This window comes from Esox lucius, chromosome 3 (assembly GCF_011004845.1).
Source record: "Esox lucius isolate fEsoLuc1 chromosome 3, fEsoLuc1.pri, whole genome shotgun sequence".
NCBI classification, from domain to species: domain Eukaryota; kingdom Metazoa; phylum Chordata; class Actinopteri; order Esociformes; family Esocidae; genus Esox; species Esox lucius.
This window is the reverse complement of record NC_047571.1, coordinates 33,101,627-33,118,137: the sequence shown is the minus strand read 5'-3', so window position 1 is coordinate 33,118,137 and position 16,511 is coordinate 33,101,627. Positions and strand designations below refer to the sequence as shown.

General features: G+C 44.5%; 1 protein-coding gene across 10 annotated transcripts in view; it reads right to left on the bottom strand.

Moving 5' to 3' along the window:
* LOC105010317 (protein tyrosine phosphatase receptor type M) overlaps positions 1–16,511 on the bottom strand; it is a 254,489-nt gene that overhangs the window by 190,239 nt on the left and 47,739 nt on the right. For all 10 annotated transcript variants that reach the window (XM_029119022.2, XM_029119023.2, XM_029119024.2 and 7 more), the window contains exon 2: positions 13,900–14,022. In XM_029119022.2, the coding sequence (XP_028974855.2) occupies positions 13,900–14,022 (123 nt within the window). The remainder of the gene's footprint in view (positions 1–13,899; positions 14,023–16,511) is intronic.

The window sequence follows — 16,511 nt, the reverse complement described above, 5'->3', positions numbered from 1 at the left end:
ACCGGGTTACCAGTCTGGATGTGCTATCATTCCAACCCCTGTCACTGCTCCATTTAACCGGGTTACCAGTCTGGATGTGCTATCATTCCAACCCCTGTCACTGCTCCATTTAACCGGGTTACCAGTCTGGATGTGCTACCATTCCACCCCTTGCTGCTGGACTGATAGGAATTTTTATGATAAACTGATCTGCGAGCAGGCTATAAGACTGTCGTTCTACTTCAGTACCAAATGGATCTAGAAGCAGGTTTCTGCAGATGTGATGCAATACCTAACTGACTGGTGGGAGCAGTACAGGTATTGCAGTTGATGAATACCAAATCAGCACAACCTTTCACTAATCGGAATACAGTGTTGATATCTAAACTAATCACATTAGCTATATAATCTCATCTCAGGATATTGTAACTAAACTGTATAAATAAATGTATAATTTAATCTTAGTCCTTTAAATCAGATCAGAACCGCAGAACAGAGGGAAGGATACATGTAACTTTATTACTCACTTACTTTATTACTCTGTCAGAGCAGTGTAAAATGTACCACATCTACATAGCCTTAACTAATTACAATTTAATATAACGTTTCACATGGGTACATAGCCTCATCTAATTATAATGTAATATAACATTTCACATGGGTACATAGCCTAATGATAATGATAATTAGGTAATATTGCCTCATTTAGTTTAAAATGTAATATTACATGCAGGTGAAAATCCTTGCATACTTTCAAATGTAATATTTCACACAGGTACATATCCATATGAAATAAAATAAAAAATATTTTGCCCAGGTACATAGCCTTAAGAATTGTAATATTATACACAGGTACATAGCCTTATGAAATGTAAAGTGGAATATTTTGTGCACGTAAATAGGCTTAAGTGTGCAATTTAATATGTCACACAGATGCAAAGTCTCAATTTAAAATGTAATATCCCATGCAGGTCCATGTAGTTTAAGTTTCACATCAGTTCACTACGTTTTGTTCACCTTTTTTTAACTGTTAAAATTAGAACCGCCAAATGCCCATGCTTTTCATGTCTTTTCCTAAATATGCATATACAACAATGTTCCGTTGTCACAATTCTAAACTCAGAAACTGAAAACTATTTAGAGACTATTTACCTTTGTTTTTACCCTGTTTTCCAACTTAATCCGCCAAAAGCACACGCCACTTGGCGTTAGTACCCAGGCAGCCGCTAATGGTACCCAGGCGCTTATCACCCCTCACTGAATGAATGACGTCAATGGATGAATGGGCAATACTCCCAGATGAATGATTAGAGCCTTGGTTGAATTTGAATTAACTTACAAATGATTATTTTGACCATTCAACAAATGATTAGGCTATTATCGAAATATAATACATACGATATAGGCTCCTCGACAATTCAACAAACGTATCACATGTTAGTGTTTTTCAGTAGGAGAGGAACAAAATATCAATCATCCTATCATGTCTATGAATTTGTGTTGATTACATTACAGAAGATTCAGCTTCAAATTTAATAATTATTTGCGCAAGGAAATAAAAATGATATCCTTGACTATTTAACAAATGAATTGTTAATGAAACATATTTACAAACAACATCCTCAACAATTCAACAAACGTATTACATGTTACTGTTTTTCATTGGAGGAGAAACACAGTTTCAAACATCCTATCATCTGTCTATGAAAGTCTGCTAAAACAGTATATTTTGTTATGTAGGCTACTGTAAATACATATTTTTTAATTGTTTACATGCATAGCATAAATGGGCACAAATATGGCTATTTATTTGTGTTATTCATACTTGTTTATCAAGCTTCCATGCTTTAATGTCAGCTCTGGTAGATACCTGAAAGGCCTGGCGGTTCTAGTGTTAAAGCCTTTAATTTTAGTGATTTTAGATTGATTATAACATCAAATATCCATAGGTAGGGAGATATCAGCATTCATTATAAACCAGAGAAGAGAGTATATAATTTGCCAAAATGACTATAACTTATTAATTCCCTTCCATTCATGTCCTGAATCCTTGAAGAACGTCTGACATGTCACAAATTGTGCCCCATTCCCTATACAGTGCTCAACCTTTGACCCGGCCTAGGTGACACCAGGTCACCAGGGTTATATGGTGTTGGGGATAGGGCACCACTTGGGACGCTGACATGACGTGGGGTCCCTGCAGGAAGTCAGAATGAAGGGGTGCTCCTTCAACTAAAAACCTCCGGGTCTACAATCTGCTAATCAAATTCACAGAGGTCACTCCGCTAGAAGAGAGACCAGCCGTCAAGGAAATGTCAATGAAGATGGAAGCTGCTCGCACTTCCCACTCACCATCCCTGTACCAAATGACACCCTTTTCCTTGCACTAGTGTAGACCCAAGAAATCTGTCTAATTAGTGCCCGTCAAAATAAGTGCCCCTAGGCTAGAAAATAGGGTGCATTGAGGGAGACACACAGCACCTTCACACATCAGCCAATCAAAAAGGCTCTGGCTGTGCGGGTGATCCAGTTAATGCGATGTGTCATGGCCTTTCTGATCAGCCTCCTGAAGAGGGCTCAAGAAATTTAGTTTTCCGAGACTAAAATGAAAAGGGCTGAATAAAATAACCCTGAATACATATGGTTGCAGCATTATGTGGGATATAATAAACTCAAGGCCGATTGAAATAATGTTTTGGTGGTCTTTTTGTGTGAATGTTGACAAGGGTTTATTAAAAATGGGTGTGGACTTTGTATATTTGATATCATACATATATGAGTTTTAAATATAGCAGAGAAAATGTCTGTGTGCAAACACATATTGGGGCGCTGGAAAAGGATCACAGGGTATCTTTCTGCGTATTTTATATCTCTAAGAAGACCTAATCAAACATGATGTTGATTTTTCAGTTATTCTCTGACACAAAGCATTTCTATGAACAATAACAGGACATTCATCATTCAGGACTCAATGGCTGACACTCTACATCAGGTTTGAGCGGGGATTTACTTTATTGTGCACTAGCGACTCCTTCCGCCAGGTCAGGCGCCTGCAAAGTAAGCGAGATTGAATCAATCTGACTGGTTTGACCTGCCATGTTTAAAAAAAGCACAACGCTTTGCCATCGATGCCTGGAAGGAAGACATGCACAGCTTTTCAATTCACCTGAGCCTACTGGGAGATACTGCAATGAGACAGGGTCATGGGTACAATTGGATATCATGAATGTGGGGAGAATGGGGTGCATATACCCCAAAAGGCAGCCCAGTCCTTACACTGTCCTATGGGTCTTGTGGTGCACAACATTGGGAATAGGCATCCATTTGGGATTCATGAACATTAATATTACTATCACCATAGCAATTTACCACTTATCACTCAGACCACAAGAGGCATGTTACTCAAATAACCATGGGAGGGAAGGAGAGAAAGAGCATGACAAAGAAATAAAGATGGAAGGAAAGCATGAGAGAAAGACAAGGAAAGAAAGAAAAGGAGAGAGTTCTATAGCGTGACAGAGGGACAAAGAGACAGAGAGAGAGGGAAGAATTTGTTTGACTTTACTCGCTATCATTAACTATAATTGTTCTCAGTGCATAGTATACCAAATTGAAATATGCTAATTTATTCTCTAGACATGAAGCGTATAATAACAATAAAGACTGTTGACTTGGAAATGGAAATACCTTGAATCCCACTGTGACAGGACAGACTGGGCACAAAATATGTCCTTTAACTTATCATAGAAAGGTGACAGATTGGAAACAGTAGTGTGTTGTCGCTGACAGGCTGGTCGAGAGAATTCATTTGTTAATTGATCGAGGCAAGGTAATTCGCCCTCTGTTTTTTGCTCCTTAATCATATAATGGTGTTTCTCCTTAACCTCTTGACCTTCATTCAGTCTGTCAACACAGGCATGCAACACCCAAACACACACACACAAACAGACACACACACAAAAAAGCTAAAATAAGCTAATTATATTTGAGGCATCCCCAACTTGGTGTGAAGCCGGTGCGTTGATATATATTGTGATTTAATTTCTGATGTCCTTCAGTCAGTCAGCTCCTGCCCTCTACCAGACATGTTCTACCTCTCTCCTCACTCCTCCTCCACTGCTCCTAGTCTCCAGTCCACCTCACATCTCTCTCCTCATTCCTCCTCCACTGCTCCTAGTCTCCAGTCCACCTCACATCTCTCTCCTCACTCCACCTCCACTGCTCCTAGTCTCCAGTCCACCTCACACCTCTCTCCTCACTCCTCCTCCACTGCTCCTAGTCTCCAGTCCACCTCACACCTCTCTCCTCATTCCTCCTCCACTGCTCCTAGTCTCCAGTCCACCTCACATCTCTCTCCTCACTCCTCCTCCACTGCTCCTAGTCTCCAGTCCACCTCACATCTCTCTCCTCACTCCACCTCCACTGCTCCTAGTCTCCAGTCCACCTCACACCTCTCTCCTCACTCCTCCTCCACTGCTCCTAGTCTCCAGTCCACCTCACACCTCTCTCCTCACTCCTCCTCCACTGCTCCTAGTCTCCAGTCCACCTCACACCTCTCTCCGAGAGTCAACAAGACACAGAACTGATTTAGCAACACCTGATTATGGGCTCAATGGGTTTAATGTCTCTGGTCTATGTCCTACATCAAGAGTATTTTGTTTAACTGCTTAGTAAACAGTAAACCTTAGCCTAGATACTAGATTCTACATGCTGGGGAAATCAAGAGTGAACAAATAAATGCTACAGAAAACAATGTTGACGTCAATGACCCCCAACCTAGAACCATCCAGATCCAATCACAACAAACCAGAACCAATCACAACCATCCATAATCAAGTAGAACCAAGCGCAACCATCCAGAACCAACCAGAACAAGCAGAACCAATCATAACCATCTAGAACCAATCAGAACCATGATTATGAATAAGTAAAGTCTCCTAATATAACATTTCAAAATATTATGTTTTAAAATAGCAAAACCACAACTAGTCATGATGCTTTTGCCTGATAGCCAAACAAATTCCTTCGAAAGTAGGTTACAATCTCACTATTTGAACTAGCTACCTTTCGGTCACCATGCCATCTCTGTAAGCAAGAGACAACCTCGCACTCAATTGCTAGAATGCTACACAGGGAATGGGTGTTTTGGGGACTCAAATATCTACCTACAGTATACAACCCCATTTTCAAAAAAGTTGGGATGCTATGAAAATTGTAAGAAAAATGTAAGAAAAGCAGAATGCAATGATGGGCAAATAACTGAAATCCTACAGAAATATATTTTCAATAGAAAATAGTACAAAAACAACATATCACATGTTGAAACTGAGAAATGTTTCTGTTTCTTGAAAAATACATACATACTTTGAATATGATGCCAGCAACATGTTTAAAAAAAAGCTGGGACAGAGGCACCAAAAGACTGGAATACTAAAAAACTAAACCTGGTGGAATATCACACAATTAATTAGGTCAATTGGCAACAGGTCAGTAACATGATTGGGTATAAAAAGGGCATCCCAGAGAGGAAGAGTCTTTCCAATATATAGATTCGGAGGGGTTCACCACTCTGTGAAAGACTGTGCGGGCAAATAGTGCAACAATTTAAGAATAACGTTTCTAAACATAAAATTTAAAAGAGTTTGGGGATCTAATCAACTATGGTGCATAACATCATTAAAATAAATCTCTGTACACAAGGGACAAGGCCGAAAACTAATATTGGATGGCTGTGATCTCTGGGCCCTCAGGCTGTACTGCATTAAAAACAGACACGAGTTGTGGAAATCACTGCATGGGCTCAGGAACACTTCCGAAGACCACTGTGAACACAGTATGTTGCAGCATCCACAAATGCAAGTTAAAAGTCCACAATGCAAAGAAGAAAGCATATATAAACAAGATCCAGAAATGCTGACGCCTTCTTTGGGCCTGACTTTAGCAAAGTGAAAAACTGTCCTGTGTTCTGACGAATCAACATTTGAGATTATTTTCGGGAATCATGGACGCCATGTCCTCTGGGCTAAAGAGGAGAGGGACCATCAGGCTGGATATTAGCACACAATTCAAAACCCAGCATCCATGATGGTATGGGGGTGCATTAGTGCACATTGGCAAGGGTGACTTGCACATCAGTGAAGGCACCATTAATGCTGAACAATATATACAAGTAGATGTTGTCTGGATGTCCTCCCATCCAGACAACATCTTTTTCAGGGAAGGTCTTACTTAATTCAGCAGGACAATGCCAAACCACATTATGCACGTATTACAACAGCATGGCTCTGTAGTAAAAGATTCTGGGTGCTAAACTGGCCTGCCTGCAATCCAGAACTGTCCCCTATTGAAAACATTTGGTGCATTATGAAATGACAAATACAGCAAAGGAAACCCTGAACTGTTGAGCAGCTGTAATCCTATATCAAAATGCGAAAACATTTTACTTTCAAAACTCCAGCAGTTGGTCTCCTCAGTTCCCCAAAACTCACAGAGTTAAAAGAAAAGGTGATGCAACACAGTGGTAAACATGCCCCTGTCCCAACTTGTCCCAAGTGTTGCTGGCATCAAATTCAAAATGGGCACGGACATTTCCAAAGACAATAGCATTTCTCAGTTTCTTTGCACTACTGTACTATTGTATTATTTTCCATTAAATACAGGGATACATGATTTGCACATTATTGCATTCTGGTTTTATTTGCATTTTACGCAGCGTCCCAACTTTTTTTGGAATTGGGGTTATAAACACACATGTAGAGTGACAGAGGAACAGCACCACAAAATGTTGTTTAAAGTGAGACCATTAAATATGTTTAATAAAAAGTATGATAAGTGCAACATTTTCCCTACATAGCCCCATTAGGCCTGGGCCTAAATCAGAGAACCAGGTGGGGATCAGGGAGCCAACTGGGATGGTGAGGCAGTTGCTCGTGTTTAACATAATCAGACAACACAATTGCTCTCCTCCTCTCCCTCATCTTCCTCTCCCTGTGTCCTCCTTCATCTCTTCCTCCAGTCCCCCTCCCCCTGTCTCCGCCTTCATCTCTTCCTCCTGTCCCCCTCCCCCTGTCTCCGCCTTCATCTCTTCCTCCAGTCCCCCTCCCCCTGTCTCCTCCATCTCCCTTCCCTCCACAAGGGTCAGAGTGGGAGGGAAAAGGAGCCGTGATACACTGAAAATCATATGGTAGAGGCAGAGGAACCAAGGGAGACAGAGGGAGAGAGAGAGGCAGAGGGAGACAGAGGGAGAGAGAGAGGCAGAGGGAGACAGAGGGAGAGAGAGAGGCAGAGGGAGACAGAGGGAGAGAGAGAGGCAGAGGGAGACAGAGGGAGAGAGGCAGAGGGAGACAGAGGGAGAGAGGCAGAGGGAGGCAGAGGGAGAGAGAGAGGCAGAGGGAGACAGAGGGAGAGAGAGAGGCAGAGGGAGACAGAGGGAGAGAGAGAGGCAGAGGGAGACAGAGGGACAGAGGGGGGGGGGTAGCTGTGTCCACTTTTTTGTAAACATTTGGACTGGTGATCTGGCCAGTTATTACAGAGCTGGCTGGCTCCCTCACACCTCCTAGACCTCCTTTAAAAAACAATAGTTATCTAAATAATTATTATTTTAGTGTATTCGATGAAAAACCTGATGTTCATTCTAGTTGTGTCCTCCACCAGGACTCCCTGTCCCCCACAATGTCTCCCTGTCCCCCACAATGTCTCCCTGTCCCCCACAATGACTCCCTGTCCACCACAATGACTCCCTGTCCCCCACAATGTCTCCCTGTCCCCCACAATGTCTCCCTGTCCCCCACAATGACTCCCTGTCCCCCACAATGTCTCCCTGTCCCCCACAATGTCTCCCTGTCCCCCACAATGACTCCCTGTCCACCACAATGACACCCTGTCCACCACAATGACTCCCTGTCCCCCACAATGACTCCCTGTCCCCCACAATGTCTCCCTGTCCCCCACAGTGACTCCCTGTCCACCACAATGTCTCCCTGTCCACCACAATGACTCCCTGTCCCCCACAATGACTCTGTGTCCACCACAATGTCTCCCTGTCCCCCACAATGTCTCCCTGTCCACCACAATGTCTCCCTCTCCACCACAATGTCTCCCTGTCCCCCACAATGTCTCCCTGTCCACCACAATTTGACTTAGATAAAATTTAGGGATAATCCAGATGTTCTCTATCCAGACGTAGCAATTAGCCTGAGGAGGGACACATGCAAGGTTTCAGGTTTGGGTTTCCAGCCTTTCTGGTCTTTCATGGGACCGCAGCAATCATTCACATGTTTCCTTCGATGCTAATCCAGACCTGTCTCCTTTCTGTTTCTGTTGTCTTTCATCGACATGGTGTGGTGAGATGGCACGGTGCCAGGCTTGACTTGGTTGCACTGAATCCTGGGAAGGAATGAATGGACTCATCCTCTGTACAGCCAGATCTGGTCCTTTGAAGGCTGGGCCTTCAAACTAAGGCACTTTTTAATGGGTGGGATGGAGCCAAAAGTATTGTGTTATTAATGTTTCTTATCAACTGTGTTTTAATGTACAGCGTATAGAGATGTTTAAATGCAGATCAGATACATTTTGATTTTTAAGTTTCAAAAATCAGATCTAACGGTAGGATGTGAGCGTGCCAAAATCATTGAGGCAGGTTCCAATCTTTGAGGACAAGTTCCATGAGATCTAACTTTTAAGGTTGAGTAAAAGACTCTCTGAAACTCAAGATAAAACCGCAAATACTAATTCAAATAATGTCGATCAGCTCCAATGATTTCATCTTCAGTCTAAAACAAGTCCAGCGCTTTAAACCGCTTTGATGTTCCAGCCTCACTCCCACAGTCTGTCTGCTGTCTGGAACTTAGTTGAATAGATTTTTAATCAATGAGCAGAGAACTAGAGAACTGTCAGCTTGTGAGTGTGTGTGTGTGTGTGTGTGTGTGTCTGCATATGCTGGTGCGAGTGTCTGTTGGGGTATGAATATATCCATTTCTTCTTTCTCAAGTTGGATGATTGATTTGATGTATTGGTGATTACATCTCTGATGTGGATGCGGAGCCACTCCTCCAGGACCAAAGACATTACACTCATTAGAAACATTATCACTAGTTTATTTCCTATGTTCTCCTTGCTTAGAAACATCTAATTTGGGCAAATAAGTGTGCACTCATTCCCTCATTATACTGAAAATACAGCATGTCTAGGTTGGTGATGAAGCATGTTGGAAATACCTGGATTTACAAACTAGCAGAAATAAATCATCCGTTCTATGGGCCAGATGGCTATCGCTTTTCTGAGTTTTAAATGTGGGATTTTTGCAAAAGACTCAACAAATAACTTGATATTATCTGGACAGTCTGTGTTAGGGATATCTGTTCTGAATCCACTGTCCTCAATGTCTGTTGTTAGGGATTTATGTTCTGAACCCACTGTCCTCAGTGTCTGCGTTAAGGGTTATCTGTTCTGAACCCACTGTCCTCAGTGTCTGTGTTAGGGATATCTGTTCTGAATCCACTGTCCTCAGTGTTTGCGTTAAGGGATATCTGTTCTGAACCCACTGTCCTAAGTGTCTGCGTAAAGGGAAATCTGTTCTGAACCCACTGTCCTCAGTGTCTGTGTTAGGGATATCTGTTCTGAACCCACTCTCCTCAGTGTCTGTGTTAAGGGATATCTGTTCTGAACCCACTGTCCTCAGTGTCTGCGTTAAGGGATATCTGTTCTGAACCCACTGTCCTCAGTGTCTGCGTTAAGGGATATCTGTTCTGAACCCATTGTCCTCAGTGTCTGCATAAAGGGATATCTGTTCTGAACCCACTGTCCTCAGTGTCTGTGTTAGGGATATCTGTTCTGAATCTACTGTCCTCAGTGTCTTTGTTAAGGGATATCTGTTCTGAACCCACTGTCCTCATTGTTTGTGTTAGGGATATCTGTTCTGAACCCACTGTCCTCAGTGTCTGTGTTAGGGATATCTGTTCTGAATCTACTGTCCTCAGTGTCTTTGTTAAGGGATATCTGTTCTGAACCCACTGTCCTCATTGTTTGTGTTAGGGATATCTGTTCTGAACCCACTGTCCTCAGTGTCTGTGTTAGGGATATCTGTTCTGAACCCACTGTCCTCAGTGTCTGCGTTAAGGGATATCTGTTCTGAACCCACTGTCCTCAGTGTCTGCGTTAAGGGATATCTATTCTGAACCCACTGTCCTCAGTGTCTGCGTTAAGGGATATCTGTTCTGGACCCACTGTCCTCAGTGTCTGCGTTAAGGGATATCTGTTCTGAAACCACTGTCCTCAGTGTCTGCGTTAAGGGATATCTGTTCTGGACCCACTGTCCTCAGTGTCTGCGTTAGGGATATCTGTTCTGGACCCACTGTCCTCAGTGTCTGCGTTAAGGGATATCTGTTCTGAACCCACTGTCCTCAGTGTCTGCGTTAAGGGATATCTGTTCTGAACCCACTGTCCTCAGTGTCTGCGTTAAGGGATATCTATTCTGAACCCACTGTCCTCAGTGTCTGCGTTAAGGGATATCTGTTCTGGACCCACTGTCCTCAGTGTCTGCGTTAAGGGATATCTATTCTGAACCCACTGTCCTCAGTGTCTGCGTTAAGGGATATCTGTTCTGGACCCACTGTCCTCAGTGTCTGCGTTAAGGGATATCTGTTCTGAACCCACTGTCCTCAGTGTCTGCGTTAAGGGATATCTGTTCTGGACCCACTGTCCTCAACGTCTGCGTTAAGGGATATCTGTTCTGGACCCACTGTCCTCAGTGTCTGCGTTAAGGGATATCTGTTCTGAACCCACTGTCCTCAGTGTCTGCGTTAAGGGATATCTGTTCTGAACCCACTGTCCTCAGTGTCTGCGTTAAGGGATATCTATTCTGAACCCACTGTCCTCAGTGTCTGCGTTAAGGGATATCTGTTCTGGACCCACTGTCCTCAGTGTCTGCGTTAAGGGATATCTGTTCTGAACCCATTGTCCTCAGTACATCAATAGCCTTGTAACTCACTGGTGATATCAGGATCACCAGTGAGTTACAGTTAAAAAATTACCCCTGTAGGGATCAAGCTCAGTACCCTGATTTTGTGTCATCCCTAATAACTGAGCTAAACGGAACCACAAACCTCCGGAGTTTCAGGGAGGAAAATAATAATCTGCTCCATTAGAGCGACAAAGCTGTTTAGCTCAGACTTGGGGGCCCGTCCCAGGGGTGGAACAGGGTGGAGCATCGGATTCGGTTCCGCAGGAACAAGCTCAAGCCCACTGAAACCAGCCATGGACACACCAACGTCTGAGTGACCCAGTGGTTCCTGTCCCAGCAGAAAAATTCTGACACGCTGCAGCACTGAGCAGGGGCCCAGCATGGCAATGTGGACGGCCTCTTCCTGGTGAACGCCCTCTGGAACCTCCGCAGAGTACCAGTGGAGGTTCAGGAGGGCCACGGACAGTGCGGGATAGAGGGAGAACGGTCCGGATCGAGGAGACTGTGTACCAAGGAAGCGTTGGAAGATACCGAAACATTCTAGGGGCAGATGGGAGGGCCAAACTCCAACCTGCCACACCTGCCTCTCGTAGGTAGCGACCAGGTTGGGTATGAAGGGGGAGGCTGAAAGTGCCCAAGGCTAAGTAAGTCACAGAGGTTGTCTGTTCTTTCAGTTTGGTTGTTGATAAGCTGAGTTGTAATAAATCCACCAGCTGTCTCCGGGACCTTTTCCTGCAATTCGTACTATAGCATGGCGGGGTTTGGAAGCTCTGTGGTGCTCTGAGCTGGGTGTTGTTTGGGTCAACAGGGGGAGATTAGGCCTCTGACTGGTGGAGTGTTGAGGGCTTCTATTCAATCAGAAACAGTGTAAGAGGCAACCTGCTAGAACTAATTACCCACAATTCAAGATGTGATGCTGAGGGGAAAAAACAGGGTTATCTGGAGTGTTGTCAGAGTGGAAGACACAATCAGAAACACTTCTTAACCAGGATGAGTAGGACTTCAATCAGATATGTTACATTTAGACAGTGGATGGAACATGGAGGTGAAGGGGGAGGGAGGAGGTGAAATATGGAGGTGAAAGGGTAGAGAGGAGGTGGAATATAGAGGTCAAGGGAGGGAAGGCAAGAGGTGGAACATGGTGAAAGGAGGTAGGGAATAGGTGGAACATGGAGGTGAAGGGGTTAGGAAGGAGGTGGAACATGTAGGTAATGGGAGGTATGGAAGAGGTGGAAAATGGAGGTGAAGTGGTTAGGGAGGAGGCCAAACATGGAGGTGAAGGGAGTAGGGAAGAGTTAGAACACAGAGGTAAAGCAGGTAGGGACAAGGTGGAACATGGAGGTTATCGGAGGTAGAGATGTATGGAAGAGGAGGCATAAGGAGGTAAAGGGGGTAGGGAGGAGGTGGAACATGGAGGTGAAGGGGGATAGGAGGAAACAAACATGGAGGTTATGGGAGGTAGGGAATAGGTGGAATGTGGAGGGGAAGGGGGTGGAGAGGAAGGGGAGGGCTGTTCATTTGGAGGTTGACGAAGTTCCGGATTGCCACGGTAACCTTTGGTCCATCCTCATGTGTTCCGACATCAATCAGTTCCAAACGGGGAAAAGTGAACGCTTCCCTCTGCTAGTGGCAGGAAAACTGGGGAGTAGAGCAACACACACACACACACACACACACACACACTGCAAATGGACACGTACACTATCTGCCTCCCACACACTATTTGACACACACTCGCCGACCCTGCCTGCTTAAATCAGAGGCGTTCTTCCATCCTAATGAGTGGTCTGTGAGTCATGGGGGCGCTGGGCTTCAATCTATCTGTGGAGCATCCAGCCGGCCGCGCTGAGATTAGGCCTCAGATCGGAGAGGAAAACAATATCCATTAGTTTGGAGCTCTACCTTTGTTAGAAACATGGGAAAAAAAACACAGCCGCTGCTCTCCGCCATTCCATTAGCCTAATTCCTCTGGAGCTGTGAGTGTGTGTGTGCGTGTGTGTGTGTGTCTGTCTGTGTGTGTGTGTGTGTGTGTGTGTGGTGGCGGGGTGGTGATATCTCCTCATTTCACAATCAAATGAAGAGCGATCAATGCAACATTAAAGAGACAGATCGTTGAGGGAGAGGCAGGATGCAAGCAAACGACAGGGAAAGCAATTTAATGAATTTCAACACGCGGGAAGACTTGATGGGACCGAGGGCTTGATGGGAAAAAAAGGATTGCTTAATTAAAATAGATTTGAGGGTATTTTTGATATCAAATTCACCACCAGCCCGCCTGCCAGCATCATTGTCGTCAAAGCTTTTGTCTCAATTCCCATTGTTGTCACGCAAGGAGATGAGGACGGAGGGATTGCCAATGTCAACATCACACATCACACGGAGAGATGAAAGTCGCAAAAAAAAACTGGATCAAGCCTTCAAAAGAACGGCCAACATTACTGTCTATTAATGTGAATATCGGTTAAGTGGTTCAAAGGTCAATATTAATCTATTGTTGTTGGATATACATTGGCTCCTTCAGTGTGTTGTCTCTCATGGCGTTTCTACACACAAGGTGTGTTTACCACAGGATCGACAGTAACAATGCAATGCACAACGAGTTCCCTCTACGAGATACGTGAGGTGTGCTCTGAAGTACATGTGGTATTCTTTCTTTAAGATCTGTGGGATATTTTTTTCTTACAGATGTATCAGATAGTCCTTTCCATGAGAAACCTACGGTGTCACAGCCCGTTAGACTGAACGTGGAACCTTGGTGACAGATAGTGTGTGATTAAGGTCCTTTCTTGTTGATCCAAGACACGGCGGTATTGTGGACCAACAGGGTTGTCTTTGTGAAGACGTGCAGTACGTTTTGTATCGTGTGGTGGATTTGCAAACAAACAGCAACTTTTTCATCCATGTAACCCAGCCCTCTTCCCTCGGAAGATCCCAGCGGTACATTAAGGTCAAACGCCAACCTGGAGGCATCCACGGGTGAGATGAAGGCTTCTCCCTGGTGTTGACCTGTTCCCAGTCCAGGTCGTCCTCTCTGCCCTGGGTGTAGCCACACGCCGCCAACGGCCTCTCGAAGCTACAGTCGCCTGCGAAAACACAAACGACGGTGGAGAATCACTGGCAATTCATACTGTGGCGTCCATCTGTTTACACCACACCCTGACATGTAAACACAAATTATATCGATTACATTTATTCCTCTCTAGCCACGCCCCCTCCCGACAATATCTGGAATGCAATATGGCCTCGGACGCTGAGAGGCCTTTAAGTGAGACAGAGTGAGGGATTATGACAACAGCCGAGACATAGCACACATTACCAGCAATTTCACTGTCAGCCTGTGTTTGTGTGTGTGTGTGCGCGCGTGCGCGTGTGCACGCACCATGTGTGCACGACACACAATCCGGTCCTTGGCGAACACGGCAGTCCAATTTCACTATGACAAGTACAAAGTGTCCTAACTCCATCATCGTTAGGCCTGGTGTGTGTCCCAACTGGTGCCTCATTCCCTACGGCCCCCTGTCAGCCCTGGTGTCAGCTAGTGCACTACTTGGGGAATAATGTGCCACTTCCTGTAGTTAAAAAACAGGGTAGTAGACATCTGGCCCAACGGACTTAGTTGTTCTGCCACTTGGTTGTTTTTCTAGTTTCACACAGAGCCTGGACACGCATGTGAACCCACACACAAGCAGAACCATTCAACAACCCATTCCCATTCCATGGTGCTGCTCTTAACACGACAGCCAGGACCCATTAGGGGGTCTGGCAGCTGTGTGTGTGTGCGTGTGTGTGTGTCTGTGTTTTCAGCTCGGCCAGTCGGTGTGTGATCGATTAAAACACACTAACCTAAGTCTCCATTATTTGTCACCTCTACAAGGCCACTCTGAATAACAGGAAGGTTGGTCTCAATCGGTTTTGCTCTTCTTTTCTTAGCCCTAAGTGCTTTGCAATTCACTGTGGAAGACGTCATGTCAAAGGAATTCTTAACGGAGGGCTGGGTAACCATTGGCTGAAGTTTAGGGTGGTTGTCAGATTTAGGACTGCTGAACTGATTCATTAGGGTGGTTGTCAGTTTTTGGCCTGCTGAACTGATTCATTAGGGTGATTGTCAGATTTAGGACTGCTGAACTGATTCATTAGGGTGGTTGTCAGTTTTTGGCCTGCTGAACTGATTCATTAGGGTGATTGTCAGATTTAGGACTGCTGAACTGATTCATTAGGGTGGTTGTCAGTTTTTGGCCTGCTGAACTGATTCATTAGGGTGGTTGTCAGATTTAGGACTGCTGAACTGATTAATTAGGGTGGTTGTCAGATTTAGGACTCCTGAACAGATTCACTAGCTCAGTTGGTCAGGTGTGATGCCACGCAGAACCTGCAGCACACAAGGAACATGGCTGACAGAGGACGGAGCCCATACAGAAAAATACCAGGAGGTTTTAGAGAATGCTTCCACCCTATGGGGTGTCCATCCATCTATGGGATTTTCGACCGCTCGACTCGCAACTCCAAACAGCTCAGAGGGAACATTGAGAGAAAGCGCCGGAGATAAGATCTGTTTAACAGTTAGAACTTACACCAGGCTGGAAACATACACATTGTCAGAATGGATCCTGGTTAGTTGATAGCAGAGACATTCATGACAATACTTGCAGATGCACGGTAACAGATCCAGTTGATTTATCAGTGTGTATCAACAGTCCCAAAGCTCAGCCAAGCCATTAATAAACCCAACCTTTAGACGTTTTCTCACATCACTAACGTCACATCGGGTTTGTAACGGCTGAAGTGAATCCAAACATTGACGCTTGCCTCTCGTACCTGTCCAATAATGAGCCACAGATATCTCCTCTAAGCCAGGTAAATACATGGGAAAGGCCATAGAAACCAGGGTAAGATACTGTAGCTGTCAGCCAGCTGAGGAGAAATAGTTTGCCTCCATTAAAATGGTAGACCTGCAGTTGGATAGCTAGTTATCTACCCTACATAAATCTGTCTAGTTAACTGAAATTGCAATATTGACACGTGAAACATCCAGCTTTAATATATTGACATGGCCCTCGGGATAGCACTCTAGTCCTGTGAACCCTCCCACGCCACCCGGTCCCAGACCCCTCTCACTCAGGGACGCTGTTTCACATGAACCTTGACCCCTCGGCAAGTGGAACTCACATGCAAGTAGTATGCTGCATAGTAGGCCAATTGTCAAGTAGCAAATGACTTTTCCAAACAACACGTTGGTTTGTGTGTCATGGTCATATAATCTTTGAGCATGGGATGTTGAAAAGCTGTTCGAATTATGTTCATAAGAAGTATTTCTGCTTGAAAATAAAAATGTCTGGTTGAAAATACGTTGAAAAGAGGTTTTTCAAATTATGTTGCTCTATAATCTTTGCCTAAATGCAATGAGCTCACAATATGTTTGCATGCCATGGCTAATACAACACCCACAATACAAACAACAAGACAACCTTTTCCCAGGGGCCCATGGTATTCCAAACAGAGCGATGGGCTTTCCTAGAGAAAGTCTGAGTGGTCCAAGAGAATAGTGTATTGTTCTATGCTCATGACAGGTAGT